Source organism: Gobius niger, assembly GCF_951799975.1.
Source record: "Gobius niger genome assembly, chromosome: 8".
NCBI classification, from domain to species: domain Eukaryota; kingdom Metazoa; phylum Chordata; class Actinopteri; order Gobiiformes; family Gobiidae; genus Gobius; species Gobius niger.
In genome coordinates, this window is record NC_136859.1 from 6,096,803 (window position 1) to 6,113,509 (window position 16,707).

General features: G+C 43.3%; 1 protein-coding gene across 3 annotated transcripts in view; it reads left to right on the top strand.

Annotated features, from left to right (window-relative positions):
- Positions 1–16,707, top strand: part of kirrel1b (kirre like nephrin family adhesion molecule 1b) — a 224,307-nt gene that overhangs the window by 129,048 nt on the left and 78,552 nt on the right. For all 3 annotated transcript variants that reach the window (XM_079561018.1, XM_079561020.1, XM_079561019.1), the window contains exon 2: positions 15,997–16,146. In XM_079561018.1, coding sequence (XP_079417144.1) covers positions 15,997–16,146 — 150 coding nt within the window. The remainder of the gene's footprint in view (positions 1–15,996; positions 16,147–16,707) is intronic.

Sequence of the window (16,707 nt, forward strand, 5' to 3'; positions counted from 1 at the left end):
GCCTGGCTGCACATCATGGAGCTGGGTCCCCGAGCGCTGGCCCAGGCTGGCAGCTCACTGCTCCTACAGGTCGCCCAGCAACATTGAGGATGGGTCAAATGCAGAGAATGAATTTCTCTACAGGGATTAATGAAGTCGCCTTTACTTGGAAACCTTTTTGTATAAGCAATGAGAAAAACAATGTTTCCATTTGCCCTTGTCATGTGGTAAATTTGTGCAATTACAAAATGTTTCCATTAGAGTAAATGGAGAGTTCTGGTCTTCGCTACGGTAACGCCATGAAACATATGACATATGACATTGACTTTTTATATTGGAACAACTAAATGGAATTGCCAAATTTCGTAAATTTCCACCAAACTAAGTTTTTTACTCCCCATATAAATGTTATCGCTTTTTTTTTTCCATATCAGAGCGAATGGAAACATTGTTTTTCTGATTGCTTATTTAATCAAGTTTTTAAAAATGTATAGTTTTGATCATCTCCTCAAAAATCCGGTAAAATTACATAGTGAATGGTGAGTGTCATATGGCGCGACACTGCAGGTGAATAGGGAAAAAAAATACATGAAGAGATATCAATTTGAAACTTTAACTGTAGATTACTGACATAAACATGAGGAAAAAATGTTTTGCAAGTTTTCTGTCATTTTATGTTTTCATATAAAAATAAGACCTTTTGCGCATGAATATGGGCAAAATTGACTAACTTTTTGGCAACAAAATCTAAATGACGGATAGAGCCAGGTTTAAATATATGGTTTTATTTCTTGATATATTAGTTAAAAGATTTACTGACTGGGTTTAACTTGAAGGCCATTGGTGACTTGCTGATGTGCGCTAACCTTTAACCGTGTTTTCTAACTCGTGCTAATTGCGGCGCTAACCTCTCCGCTAATGGGGGTCTGCTGGTCTGTGGACGGACCGGACCTTTTACTGATTGAGGTTATAGAGACTGTGGCGGTTTGTGCTGAGACCACAACAAAAGAAAACTTCTAATCCATTGCTTTCCTGCTGACGGTCGGTTAAAAGACTAGTTCAGGGACTTACTGACACCGAAACAGCCGGTGAATAGTACAGGATCAGGATTTCATATAGTTATTGGGCCTTGAAGTGATGTTTTGTCAGAATTTCGGTCTTTTAACAACCTTTTTGAGTATAAGACCAATTATCGAAGCTTAGAATGCCTTGTTCTTGACTTCTTGTACTGTCATAGAGTACATTTTTCTATAAACCTCTTCTTCCGGAAATTGAATTTTGTGATTCTGTTCAAGGTCATTCTGTGGCCACACACAGAGTCACAGATGGCGAATTATTTAAAGCATTAAATTGGTTTCCAAATGGCATAAAATCTAAATGTCTTGAGAAATAATGACTAGTTTTACAGCATAAGTTTGTCAAAAATGAAAAATGATGGTTTAAAACACATTGAACTGCAGTCTTGGTGGAAACACCAACTTCAAACTGTCCCTTTACAATGATCAGCCTGACATTTTGTAGATTTGGTCTGACTTGCTGCTGCCTGAATATTCCATGTATAAAGTACTAGGTCTGAAGTACATGCTGTAGCACATTTTCGCTCATTATATCCCCTCTTGAAGACGGGATATTTAGCTCCCGACCGCTGTGTCACCAACATGATTGCGGCCTTTGCAAAGACTCAATCGCAAACTCCCTTTGAAAGCAGCACAGACACCAACGTATGTTCTTTAATCTGAATCGATGCTGAAGGACGAGAGAGGAGCAGAAGAGAGGGGGGAGGGAGGAGATGGGACGTCCCGTTGGGTTAATTACATCTACATTCACAATCAAAGACTCTCTTCCCTCTGTGCTCCCCCTCTACCACACACGTGCGCCTCATATTTGCATGCAGTGGACGACCCGGGAGGGAACAGGCACAGAGGAGCAGCGTTCGTCAGTAACGGCGCATGATTCACACTGATCATCCATGACGAGACTCAGAAAAATATCGATGTTCCTATCAGCGAATACTGCGACAGATGGGAATGTTAATTATGAGTATAATTGGTTCTAGGGTAGGTCTAAACCAGGACTTTAAGCCAAATTTAAAGGTAGGACTGAAAAGCATGTCTGATGCAGGATGAGTAGTGCTGCAATAAGGGAGATATATCAGGGAAATTGTCTTCTTTAAGCTTTAAATCATGTTGTAACATTCTTCTTTTTCATAAAAAAAAAAGACCCGGAGTCACTTCATTCACACAGTTTTGAATAATCGTCTTCACTTTTGTTGCTCTGATCTGTAGTTTCTCGTTATACTGTGAGAAAAAAAGGGACATAGCATGGTATTTGCTGCTGAAGTCTAATAGGAAATGGGGCCAGGCTCCGGAAGTTCCTGTGATACAGTCTCAATTGAAATATTTTTACCTCAGTAAGTCATTGTTTAACATAGGCTTGTCATTCTTACCTCCACGTTTTTATCTTGACACATCCTTTTTATCCTGTAGGTAATTTTGCCCTGATCTAAAGGAAATGGCTCCAGAAACCCAGCCACATGCTAGCATGAATGAGCTTCAGTTAGCCCGCGCTGACCGCTATGGTGGAAGCCTCCCTCACTTCGTCCATCGATCTTCTACGGTCTATGATAAAAAAACAAACTGTATTCACACTTTTCAACCCCATAATCCATGTTTGGATTGGTTCTAAGCTGCTAACCATGCTGTTAAACTGAGCGTTCATTCCCACTCCTGCCTGAGGAGGGCGGCACGGCAAGAAGGTCCCGGGTTCGATTCCCACCTGGACGAGTCCTTTCTGTGTGGAGTTTGCATGTTCTCCCCGTGTCTGCGTAGGTTTCCTCCGGGTACTCTGGTTTCCCCTACCACTAAAAACATGTACAATAGGGCAGGATGAATGATGTGTGTGAGTGAATATATGGTGGTGCTGTTGTCTCATGTGAAGAGCTTTGTTACCATTTCTGTGAAAGGCGCTATATAAATAAAGATCTGGCCAATGTCGTCTTCAAATTGTCTAAACCAGAGAACGAAACTAAACCAGGCCAAAAAGAGGAATGAACCAGAATAATCCAGATCTACTGTCAGACTAAATCAGAACTAGACCAAGGCTAAACCAAGACAAAGGGTCAATATGGAATAAACAAGCCTTCAAATCCTAATCAAGACAAGTACATTTAAGTCCAAATCTGGACTAAACTGGGCTAAATTCAGAAGAAGAGCTTTATTTATATAGCGGCTTTCACAGACATGGTCACAAAGTGCTTTACATGAGACAATTGTACATTCACCCCCACTCACCCACACATCTGCGCCAACGGTCCTTCTGCCCACCACCATTCATCCTGGCCTATTGTACATGTTTTTAGTGGTAGGGGAAACCGGAGTACCCGGATGAAACCTATGCAGACACAGGGAGAACATGCAAACTCCACACAGAAAGAACCAGGGACCTTCTAGCTGTGAAGCACGAGCGTAAAACCAGGTCAAAACCAGGACCAAATCCGAGCTATATGAGAATAAAACCTCTGCAAAGCACAAAAACAAACACAACGATCCCTAAACCAAGTCTAATTTGGCAACAAAACGGGACAAAACCAAGATTTTCTTTCCTTTGGAGAAACTTTGTAGGAATGTGCTGTGAGACTATGCGAAATAGTCTTTTCTCGGCATTTGAACATTTGATTTCCCCAAAGTGCTCATTACCGCCTGCACCGGCGCCGTCGCCTCAAAAAAGTGTCAAGTCTTTAGGTGATATTGATGTCACTGTTACAACCACAACCTGCGACGCTCGCACTTCTGATGCATGTGCTGTTTCTATATCGAGCCCGGCGCAAAGACACTCACTTAGACTCTGTGTAACTTAACGGCACAGACTTTAGTGGTGGGAACTTTTACATCACGACCAGAAGCTTTCGAATGTAATTCCCAGAGTGTCAGAGTAGACTTCCTCCCAGTGCTCTAAAACATATACAATAGAAAGTCAGATGTTGGAGACAGTTTGATCACTCAAATGCCAGTCACTCTTAAAGGGATGTTTCAGGATTTTTGACATAGGGCCTCATTTCCTACAGTTATCCAGAGTGTTGCTGATTTCTGCAGATATTTTTTTGCAATTCATACAGTTCTTATGTTTGAAGAGTTTTGTGGCGCTAGGCTAATGCAAGGCTAGCGCATTTCTATGGTATCAGCTAGCCTGCATTAAAAACAGTCTGACCCGCTCCACAGAGCACCTGAGGCAAATCACTTATAACACCAGACTAACCATAGAAATGTTTGTGTTGATAGAATAATTTTAACCATTTTGCATTTAAAATAACGTATATTTGAGCAGCATCAGCTTTGTCATTGTAAGCTACGGGCCGGCGGAGTGATCTGCTAGAACAGGGTTTCTCAACCTGGGGGTCGGGAGACAAATTTGGGGGGTCACCAGAGCATATAGAGAAAAATATATATTCTAATATTATTATTATGGTGTTGTAGCACAGTGTTTCCCAACCAGGGGCACGGAGACCCCTGGGGGTACTCGAGGACCTAGCAGGGTGTACTTGGAACTATTTCAGATTGAAAAAAGGGGAAAATGTAACATGTATTAATGTATCATTTTTATAGGAAAAGCTATATTTTTCAGTACAATGTGTTGCTTTGGGAGAATTTTAGGTTTATTTTGACTGCAACATTGTCCTTTTTCTTACAAATACCACTTTTAAGCAAATACTTTCTAAATAAACTGTAACACCCTTGAGGTAGGGGGTACACGGTCGACCACTGAAAGGCCAAAGGGGTACGAAAGACAAAAACCGTTGGGAACCACTGTTGTAACATACATGCTATTTTTCCAGAGTGCTATTATTTGTTCTAAATTTGATACATTTTATTTCAGCCATTGTTTTTTCTTTGGGTCACGGCTCCAAAAGGTTGAGAACCACTGTGCTAGAAAATAGTCCCTCAAAATACGATCATTCATGTGATGCAAGGTCAGTTATATTCCAAAAAATATTCTATTAACACAGACATTTATTTGGTTAGTCTGGTGTTAAAAGTGATTTGCCTCAGGTGCTCTGTGGAGCGGGTCACACTGTTTTTAATGCAGGCTAGCTGATACCATAGAAATGCGCTAGCCTAGCACTAGCCTAGCGCCACGAAACTCTTCAAACATTAATCTTCTGGACATGTGCATATAAAATGGCGGATGATATTGACCCAGAAAGACGACAAATGCATCTTTAAAGTTCTCATAATTGCATCCGAAAATGATTCAACAAGGAGCAATGGCTAGGGATTGTTGAAGAAATATATTCTATGGACAGACAGACAGAATCAGGTTGTGTTTTTGCAAGTTTTCGGGTGATAAATATTGAACGAAATGTTCCCTGTGAGCGGCAATAATCATTCACTCTGCTCTCTCGACGGTGTGAGCTCCTTCTTACAAAACAAAACAGTGTCTCCTACCTCCACTCATCACATTCATACTCGGGCAAGGTGAGTGTCTTGCTCAAGAACAGGAGTCAGGGCTGGGTCACTTATTTACAGCAAGAAATCTCCTCTCCGCTGCCTGATTTCTCGTCACTGTTACTCTTCCCTTGCACCTAGACTTATTGACCTAGATTTTTTTTTCCCGATAAATTGGTTCAGAGGCAGTGATTGCTCCGTTGTTGCATTAGTGAGACATGTATTTTCAGATTAAAGCTAATTAGCGCGTGTGAGAGTAATCAGCGTTAGCCGTTAGCTGTTAGCGCCTGCAGCCCCGGTCCCAGTTTCCGCCTGGTGTGTGTCTGTCTGGTTTTCCCCTGAGGAGGAGGAGGCGCAGTGCAGTCAACAGCCAGCGCCGAAGTGTGTGTTTACCTGCTCTGCATGTGCATTAATAAGCCTGTGTGAGTGGGAAATCAGGGCGCCACCTGCTGGAGGGTAGATGGAGTCAGTGTTAATCAGAGCAAGAAGAGGTAAAGCCACAGTACTGCACCCACTTGATTTGTTTAGATCAGTGGTTCCCAAAGGCTTAAGAGGCTCCACGGGGGGGCCTCCAAATGTTTACGTCATTCAGATAAAAATAAGTTCAGTTTTATTTGAACTTTTTGTGTAAGAAGTTTAATTGTAAGAAGTATTTATCCTATAATCTCTCATATCAGCTAATTGTCATGTTGTATTGTATGTACAGTATTTATTTAGGAAAAACATAAGATATTCTTTAAAGGGGCTAGATGCAAGTTGACCATTTTATACTCACTACTGCCACCTCAGGTCATATGTGTAAGTACACCTTCTATATTAAGCTCGTGCATGACGGCACTTTGGACCAAAGTAACATCTTTTTGAGTGACAGTGCAGGATTTTAGAGGCAGTTGTGGTGAACAGGTCTGAGCTCATTCTACACATTAGGACATGGCTGGAACATGTAGTGGAGGTTTGTTTTTACAATTTTAAACTCTGTATAGTCCCTTTAACACATTGAGTGCCAAAAACAAAAAAACAAAACAAAAATGTGTTGTTTTTTTAAGGAAACTAGACACTTCATGTGCGATTTTGGGGGCTCTGTGATGAACAGAACTGCGAGCACGGTTTACAGCGGGGCACCACTGCATCCTATTTTTGTCACAATATTTCAGCTCTATGTTCTCTTAAAACAATGTGAAACTCACACCCAGACATTCTCAATAGTCAATGTTCTTTCCTTAAGCTCCTGTTTTCAGTCACAGCCCAGTGAAGAGAGTGCATTGAAGGAGACAGTAGTGTTTCATAAAACACGTGATATCTCCGTTTCTAGTAGAAAAAACATGTGATTTTGATCAAAACTAGCCTCTGTTTAGCTTAGGATTTCTCAGGAACCGAGGCACGTAGAATTAAAGTGTTTCCACCTACAGAGAGCTTAGAGTCTCAGAGCCATAGCATGTGGTTTTCAAATATCATGAAAAGTGGTCTGGATTGTTGACACTCTGCAGCTAAATCCCCAAAACAGAGCAGCACTCAATATGTTAAACAGCATGTTTTAATATTACTGAACCATAGAGCAAAGCAAAGGCTAAAAGAAGGTGCCAACCCACTGGACTTTGGAAAGGGCAGGTTTTTCGACCATTTGTTTGGTGCAAAATCTTTTGCTCCTTTTGAGTTCCCATTCCAGACCATCCAATGGAATAAAAAAGTCTTAAGGTGATCCTCTTCAGAACAAAATCTCTGACAATTTTTTGGTGAAGATTGGTTAAGGAACTCAGCTGATGAGACCAGGTTATAGACTGTATCTTGTATTGAAATGGTGTAGTTTTCACTCACGCACTCTTAAAGACTTGAAATAAAGCCCTTGTTTTGACTTCATAACGACTGCATGCTGTCAGGCATTTGCAGAGCATTGGTAAATACTTCATTCATCATTTATAAAGCCTATAGAAAGCATCCCTCATCATTTGTGCATCATTTATGAGCACAAAAGTAGTGTTTACTGTTACTCTTCTGTCGATTAATATGTTAATATGAGATTAATATGAGACTTAAAACACACGGCAGTGCACAGGCCTCACTGCTGCCAATAAAAGGGTTAACAAACCATTGGTAAAGCTTTGGCAACGTTATATAAATGATGACTAACATATACAGGAGATGTTGAGCCCCATCTCCTCTGTATTTGCCCACAGAAGTATAGTCAGTATGTCAGTGTTGGCTGCGCGTGTGGGCGGAGACTGACAGCTCTGACTGGCAGCCGCCTCACCGTACTCCCGCGCCGCTCCCGCTCTCACGCTGTTTCCAAGTTTTGTTCGGGAAAAAAAAAAGGACGACTCGACTCCGGCAGTCACGGAGATATGAGGCCGAGATCTGCCGTAAACGCAGAACAGTGAGCGCCCCGCAGCTTCCGTTCTGAAATGAAGAGGAACAAAGGAATTAGGGACATTTCTAAAGATCAATACAGCATTTTCTAATCAACGGAGTGCGAGATACTCATCGAGAAGTGTTTGAGCGGAGATTTCAATGCAAATCGAGGAGGGGCGCGGAGAGAGCGTGGCAGGTTACGTAATCTCTCGACAAATCTCCCGTTCAGAGCTTTGAGCCCCGGCTTCTCTTTATCACACGCCCGAGCTGTAATTAGCCTTCGTTAGCTAATGGGACTGTTTAAAACATAATCCAGGACACAACTGCACCCCAAGGAAGACCACCCGGCAGCTCTGTCAAAGCCAGCGCGAGCGGGTACATAAAAATAATTACACAGACCCACAGTAATAAAGATGTATTCCTCCACGGGCCGACTGTGTACATTTGGTGACGAGTCTCAGAGCCCATTTATTTTAGCTCAGACTTTACCGCGAGAATCTATATTTATAGTCAAAGGCAGTACTGACTCTGCTGATCATAATGCGCTCATTGAACACTTAAAAATACAAAGGAATGATTATGATAAGTTTCTTTTAAATAGTTGTATGGTCGTAGTCGATTTAGCTGCTGTTCCAACTTAAAAAAAAAAAACATTGGCGATGAGGGTAAAACATCAGGTATCCCGCCATCATTGTGCGAGGAAAGCACTTCTCTTTGGTCCGATTCTGCGATACCGCCCCCTAGTGGCTCGGGCGACTCCTAAAGATTCAATTATAAAAGCCAATGGGGACTTAACACGTGTCAAAAACAACTTAACAGCCTGGCTTTAAAGAGTTGTATTGTTTCTAAAAATACAGTTGACTCCCGTAATAGCGCAACTTGTTTCCCGCCTTTTTGCACTTTTTGGGAATTTTTGTTTATTTTGTCAGTACAGGTCATGTTAAAGCAGTACTACGTAACTCTTGCCCCTAGAGGCCATAAGCGCAACTGCAGATGTCGTAGCAAGTTGCGATTTTTTAACTATTAATTGTCCGTGAGAGTAAATACTACGCTGACAGAAAAGACAAAGGGACAGAGGGATATTGTTCATCCAATTACACAATGGAATTTTTTTTTTCACTCAAACTTGGCTGTAAATACTGCTTAAAGTGGTGCTAGCCCACAGTTAGCTTTGCCCGTTAGCCTGTTAGCTTCTTCTTAGTGATGCTATTAGTGTGTATTGGTGACTCCAGTCCGGTGGCAGTCAAGTTGCAGTTGTGGTTTTGTGGCCAGAGACACCAGGAGGAGTCTCTGGCCATTAACACTTGTATTACCCCCAGAGGGACTACGGAAAGGATTTATTAAGGTAGACAAGTTACTTAGTATTGCATTAATGAACATACATGGGACTCATGCATGTAAACACGCCAGGCCGGACTGTAGCCATGGGCTAATTTGCAACTGTTGTCCCATACTTGCATTCTCAAACACACTCTCATTCATCCTGGCCTATTGTACATGTTTTTAGTTGTAGGGGAAACCGGAGTACCCGGAGGAAACCTACACAGACACGGGGAGAACATGCAAACTCCACACAGAAAGGCCCCGACCAGGGAGGAATCAAACCTTCTAGCCGTGAAGCATAAGCGCAAACCACTGCCCCTCCTACATGCTCTGTAGGAGGAGACTAGGCGGCCATCATGGATTCTCTCTCAAATGGAGTCATTTATGTACGTGGTGAGGAGTGAGCAATGGCAGTTAAGTCTATGGCTGCTACAATATGATAAATGCTACAATATGACCAAGTGGGACCAGGTATTTGATCTCTTATTTGCATAATAATATTTCTCAGAATCATGTTCGGAGCCAGAGGTTCAGTGCTGGATGACCGGATTTAGCCCGTGGGCCTGATGTTGCCGACCCCTGCTGTAGATACTATTTCAACACCTTAAAAAGAAATGGCTTAGGTTTCCTCTTTATTCCTGACTACCTGTATATTAACCTAAATAAATGTTTGTGGATTGTGTTCGGGAACAATATAGAGTTGGAGATTCCACTGGTTGGAAATCCCTTTGCGACACACTTACAAACACTAAAACCTTTTCAAAGACGAAATATTTCATTGCTTTAGCGCTTTGTTGTTTAGCTTTGAGACTTTGATTGGCTAAAACAAAAGGTGCGCTTGATCCAATCAGCTTTTGATGCAAAGGCAGTTGTAGCTTCTTTTCATTTAATGTGGCGCAGAGTTTTATTCACATGATGCACATTTCAAAGGTTACAATGAACCTATATGCCTCAGTAATTCTAACCAAATACCTCTGAGCAAATTAGGTCTACAAGAATGCAAAATGTACTAGCAAAAACCATATACTTCTTCAATGGTAGAATCCTTTTCTTCCCGTAGTTTCTCATGATTATTTGAAACCTCTGGAGTTGGGTTGACGTGCAGCGGCCCTGTTTGTGCCTCCTCTCCTTAATTAACTCAGAGCGGCCTCTTCCCTGAATACGAAACAAGCGACTGTGATGATGCAAAGCCCTGCAAACTGCTGCATCCTCCGCTCCGCACCTGAAGCTGTCTGCGCTCAGCAAACAGTTAGCGCTCTGCACAAACTCTGCTTTAGCGTCATCACCGCCACGGGACCCGATTCTGCGGCAGGGAATGTCGAAAACACTCTTTGTAAAAACGGCTGAAAGACCAATTAGGGGCCACACAATCTCGGCAAATTTTGGGGAGAAACGTCTAATAGCGGATATTTTGATCAAAGATTACGCTTTTAAGTCAAGATTGAGCTCACGGTGCAGATTTTAAACATGTCCAGGAGCAAATATGAACGGCTGAACCAATGCGATGCCTGCACAGATCTAAACTACAGGGTTGGCAGGTTTTAGACACAATAATGCACCACGGAGACGGGATGTTTTTATCGCTTTGCACAGGATATTGTGCTGCCTTTCGCCGTATAGCTTTACTTTCCCGATGAGACACGGTGAGGCACAGGCGGGAGCTGCTGCTTATCAAGAATCACGGTCGCCTGGTGAGTCATCCCCTCCCACTGTTTTTTAAGTTGTCACGGCAAATATCTGCTCCCACATTTTGTTGCATGTGGAAGATACGCGTGTCCTCATAAGAATACAGAACTTGTCTAAGAGGACTCTCCCCTCAGATCAACAGAGTTTCTACTGTTCTTTGTCACATGTAAACCGTATATGGAGTTGTATATTAGCTTCGGTTATTCTGTCTGTTCATCTTCTAATCAAGGACGTCTGCAGTTTTTTCCCTTCCTTTAGGCTTTGATACAGTTTCATTTATGCGTAAAGAAATGCATTAGAGTTTGTTCTTTTCCTAGTTTATTTAGCCGTTGTTTACACCCAATTTAGTCACAACCACATTTTTATCAAGGTGGAAGTAAGGCTATATCGACATGAAGAAACTTTCTTTGTAAGCCTGAAGCAGCTTAGTAAATGTGAGCGTCCACATGGGTCGACTCAGGTCTGTGAAAATGGCGCAATTCATCTTCCAGGCCTGTGTGAGGCGCTGTGACGCTAACACGGATAATAGAACAAGATGTAGAGGCGCATGTGCAGTAAACTTATGTGGAATGTAAACAGTGAAAATGAAACTGATTCAAGGATTTAGGATCTACAGAAGAGACGAGGAGGCGAGTTTATTCTTTAGACGTAACGGGACTAAAGCAGAAAAACCTGTCAGTGACTTTTACTGTCTGTCCAAAAACACAGACTGACTCGGCCGTGTTTTTCTACTTGTCACCTGTGGCTTGTGGACTGCAGTGGAGCAAAGAGGAGCGGAGTAAAACCATCATAGATCCATGACTAAACTCATTATAAGGTCGGTAGATTATGGATCACAGACACCACTCTGGAGCTGTGATGTCACCGTTTTAGTAAAGGTTGCAGAGACCTTGTAACAACGGCACCACGTAAACGGCGTTTTGAGATCTTTCCACTCTGGGACCTGGAAAATGTTCATTTACAGACCCCCAGAACACCGGGCTCGTATGGACGATATACACTGGATTGATAAAATATCTTTGCGTTTGGTCCTCAGCTTGACTTCGTATGGACAGGGCCTAAGTGTGAAGCTCGTATAGAACCGAGGGAAACATTTATACCTCTTTTCCATTGACAGTTCCTACCCAGCCCAGTAACAGGTCTACCCGTGTCAGTGAGTCGAGTGTCAGACCAGGGTCAACCAGGTACAAGCTTTGGGACCGAGCTCAACCATGGGCCAAAGCGTGCTGAAAACAGGCATGTCATATGAGATTTCATTTTTCACAACCTCGTACCGCTATAGAGTTCAGGACTGTGATGTCATATTGCTAAGCATCTTGGGATTTGCAGCAATAATAACCACATTTTTAAAAGGTAAAATTAAACAACTGGACTCCACTGTGTGTTAGATGGATTTGCCAGTAGTAACTCAACAGCTAACAGTTGTTCCTTTTTTCTCCACTTTTTATATTGTTTTTAGCTAATATTTGTCTATGGAAAATGTACGCTAACAGCCACAAACATGGCAGATCTCCATGGTAACAGTGTTTCCCCCAACTCTATTGAAGGAGGTGATTTTGTTGCACAACTTTAGCTGGTGTTAGCATAACATTAGCATCTAGCTTACCTTCATTGTTCATCTTTTAGCTGCTTCTTTCCTCTAGTTTTTGCCTTGGCACCTCTTAGTTTAATTCATTTGTTCCTTCAATCCCGGGTTCGATCCTGAGACCACGTGATGGTTTGGTCTGTTTAATTGTCTTCCTGGAAATTATTGTGAGACAGTAGCTCTAACCACTAAGCCACCGTGCCTTCCCATGTTTCAGTGGCTCCTCCAGTTCATCCCGTAAAGTCAGAACATTCAGAAGTCCAGACAGACCTCGCGCCCTCTCCTGACGGACATTCTGACTCCCCTCCATCTCACAGAATAAGGCTGGAGACGAGCGCGGCCCCAGAGGCTGTGGAAACGTGCGTTCATCTCAGAATCTCGGGCTCATCGATTCGAGTTTCAAGGCGGAGGGACGCAACACTTTTTTGATGAGGCCGGGATCGACAGACGGACGGGCCGATCGATGTGAAATTCATGATACAGGAGGAGACTCGGAGGCATTTTAATTATGAAACGAGAGCCAGAGTTTGACCTTGTAGCAGTCAATTTGGTTTTTGCATGTTTGCGCTGAAGGATTTGGAGGACTTTTGCCATGAGGGGGGATAAGTACCTGTGTTTAAAGCGCTGATGCAAGGACATACTTGTATAATGGCGGCCTTACTTTTGACGATATTCTAATTTAGCTTAAGTCTTTCTCTTTTCACAACATGTAGTCGAGTTCTTTTAGTTTAGTTTAGTTTTAGTCAACAATTCCACGTAAATTTAACGTTAATGTGGTCAGATTTACATGTATTTCATTCCAACATACACTCAATAAACGTTTAAATGCAACCCTCGATAAACACAACAGACCCATTCCTCCCAATTATTGTTCACAAATCTGTCTGTGTTTGTGAAGAGAATCCATCCCCCCTCACAGGAGAGCCGTATCAATAAGACTGCATGAATATCGCACAGGATTGCCTCAGGCTGTCTACAGTAAAAGGCCACTCTGAAATGTTCAGTATCTGGTGTGACCATTATTTGCTTCACTCAGTACAGCACAACAAGTCAATTTCTCCATCCAATGAAGGATTATCTTATCTCCTTCATAGAGTTGATCAGGTTGTTGATATGGACAATGAACATGTTTTGGACGCTCTGGATCGGCGTATACAGAACGGCTATATGTAACTTAGCGCTGCTATTAAAGAGAAGTGGAACAACACATAGGCCACAATTAGCAATGAAGGTGATGTGCTGCGTGAGGCAAAGGTGATCACACCAGATACTGACTGGTTTTCTGACCCCTCCCCCCGCCATTAAAGCAAAAGTGAACATTTCAGAGAGTCCTTTTGTAGACAGCCTGAGGCAGGGGTGTCAGAGCTTGTATACAGCATGGAGGGCCACAGATCGGTAGTCAGTGCATTCAAACAGTCAACTGCGAGTATTTGAGAGGTTTATACCATTACTCCACACTTTCATTTAGGCTTGGAACCATAATGCTAGCTCTGTCTCACAATAAATGTTTTTTTAATATGATTAAAATTGCAGTAAAATCTCCATCCAAGGCTCTGTGTGACAGTAAAACAAGGAGCCCGAGGGCCATCAAAGATTGATCTGAGGGCCGCATTTGGCCCCAGGGCCGCAGTTTGAGCACCCCTGGCCTAAGGCACCAGTGCAATATTCATGCGTTTAATCAGCATCGGGCGCTACACTGCGGTCGCCCACTGCTCCTTACGGGTCGCCTCAGCGGCATCAAAGGATGGGTCAAATGTAAAGGACAAGTTTCCCTACGGGGACAATAAAGTATACCTTAATCTTAACCTTAGAAGAAGATTGAAAGTTAAAAACATTTTTCAAAGTTGCCCGAAGTTTCAAGACTCAACTCTCTTCTTCATGGGCCATTTCCCATAGATGTTAGATTGGGTGGAACAGGTGTTGTAGATTGCTCAGTCACCAGGCAGAACTTGCAAACTGTGATTTAATCAAACAGCGTGTCCTCAGTCATCCAGGTAAGTAAATAAAAGATTGAAAGTTCAAAACATTCAATTGGACATTTTTCAAAGGCCAAGATTGCGAATACAAGCGGCCGAAATGAGTTTCCTTCGCAGGGTGGCTGGGCGCACCCTTCGAGATCGGGTGAGGAGCTCAGTTACCCGGGAGGAGCTCGGAGTAGAGTCGCTGCTCCTTCACGTCGAAAGGAGCAGCTGAGGTGGCTCGGGCATCTATTTCAGAGCCTCCTGGTCGCCTCCCGCGGGAGGTGTTCCAGGCATGTCCTAGTGGGAAAAGGCTTCGTGGAAGACCCAGGACACGCTGGTGGGACTATGTCTCCGAGCTGGCCTGGTGTCGCCTCGGGGTCCCCCCAGAACAGCTGGAGGAGGTATGTGTGGATTGGGAAGTTTGGGCATCTCTGCTGAGACTGCTGCCCCCGCGACCCGGCCCCGGATAAAGCGGAAGAAAATGGATGGATGGATTTTTCATAGTTGCCCGACGTCTCAAGAGTCACTCAACTCTGAAGAAGTTTTATGTCTTTGAGTTCATGAAAAAGTAGACAGCGTTGCATAAAAAAATGTGTTTGTATTTAATCATGTACTTTTTCATGGAGCTTCTTCCACATGGACATAACACAAACTTGTTCATTGGGAGTCGAATTTTAACAAGATGAGGCTGTTTCAAACTGTAAGTTCTGAGGTTTTCTCCATGAAACTCCACATCCTTTCCCTAGTGCTTTGATTTGCTTGCATTTTTGGAACAATGGCACAAGTCCGAGACCCGATCATTGCTCCTCCATTGGGTCAGTCCCCTAAACCGGCCCAGAAAGTGAGGCATGATTTTCTGTGCAAACAACAACCAAACCTTGGGGTGCTCTGGATCCTTAGTAATACAATAGCTAATAGCATAAAATGATGTAAGCTGTTAGTGTTTAATGGCTCTATACAAACTCGCCTCCCGCTGTTGTTATGGGTATTTAGGTTTTGTTGCTCTCCATAGAAAGTCAATACAGTCTTACAATTCCTCGCGGTGCCGCAATTACAAGTGTACAAGTTGTCTTTCTGCGTCCCATCGCGGTCGTCAAATCCGAGCGGCTCCCCCACGCAATAACGCAGATCCCTCTCGCTCGCGCCGTCGCCTTTATTAAAATACGCTCAATGCAAAGACACAATAAAGAGGACGGCGAAAGAACTACATAGGCAATAAAGGCAGTCCACAAATCAGCGGGACAGGGGCGTCCGGACAGGTTGCGGGTCGATGGGGCGTCCCGGGACCTCCGAGCTCGATGCGCTGCAGTAAAACGAGGCGGTTTGTTGGCGTGGACTCTGCGTCGATGCGTTCCAACAAGGAGAGACGGACGCAAATGAAAAGTTTATTGAGTGGATGAACTCCGGTGCTTTGACCCTGATGTGTAGAGTCTCTGTGACGTGATGCAGGGAGAGAATGAATGGATTTTGCTAATTTTCTGGCGTTCTGAAGCGTTGCAGTTAAGTTTAGATTTGCAACGTTCGAAAGATGAAGTGCTAAAAGAATCCCATGGTGTTGAACGTTGTCAGAGATTAGGCCTGTTTCACATATCTTGGTGCAGTCTCTGTGAAATAGCTTGTGACAAAAGCCTCGTCGATGGTAATGTTGATGGGATTTCGTCCTGTTTTTTTCCAGGGTGGAGTGTGCGGTTCTCCCAGGAGCCCGCGGACCAGTCGGTGGTGCTGGGGGAGCGCGTGGTGCTCTCCTGCGTGGTCTACAACTACAGCGGCATCGTGCAGTGGACCAAGGATGGGCTGGCACTGGGCATCGGAGAGGGGCTTAGAGGTGAGTGCTTAAACTTTTTGGCTGCTTTAGGGTCAATCCTCCAGCGAACTGAGATCTTCTGAGTGGCGGATATGCGCTATTCGCCTCCGCACCTTGTGAGACGGCGTCACAAGAGGAGGTAGCACTGCTGACATTCATTTCCCCGTTTACATCGCCTTGTGTTCTTGCTTAAAGGGATGTTTCAGGATTTTTGACATAGGGCCTCATTTCCTAGTTATCCAGAGTGTTGCTGATTTCTGGAGATATTTTTTTTTGTAATTCATGCAGTTCTTATGTTTGAAGAGTTTTGTGGTGCTAGGCTAGTGCATTTATATGGTATCAGCTAGCCTGCATTAAAAACAGTCTGACCCGCTCCACAGAGCACCTGAGGCAAATCACTTATAACACCAGACTAACCATGTGTCGATAGAATAATTTTTGGAATATAACTGACCTTGCATCAAATGAATGATCACATTTTGATGGACTATTTTCTAGCAGATCACTCCGCTGCTGTGTAGCTTATACAACCACGAAGCTGATGCTGCAAACATAAGTTATTTTAAATGCAAAATGGTTGCA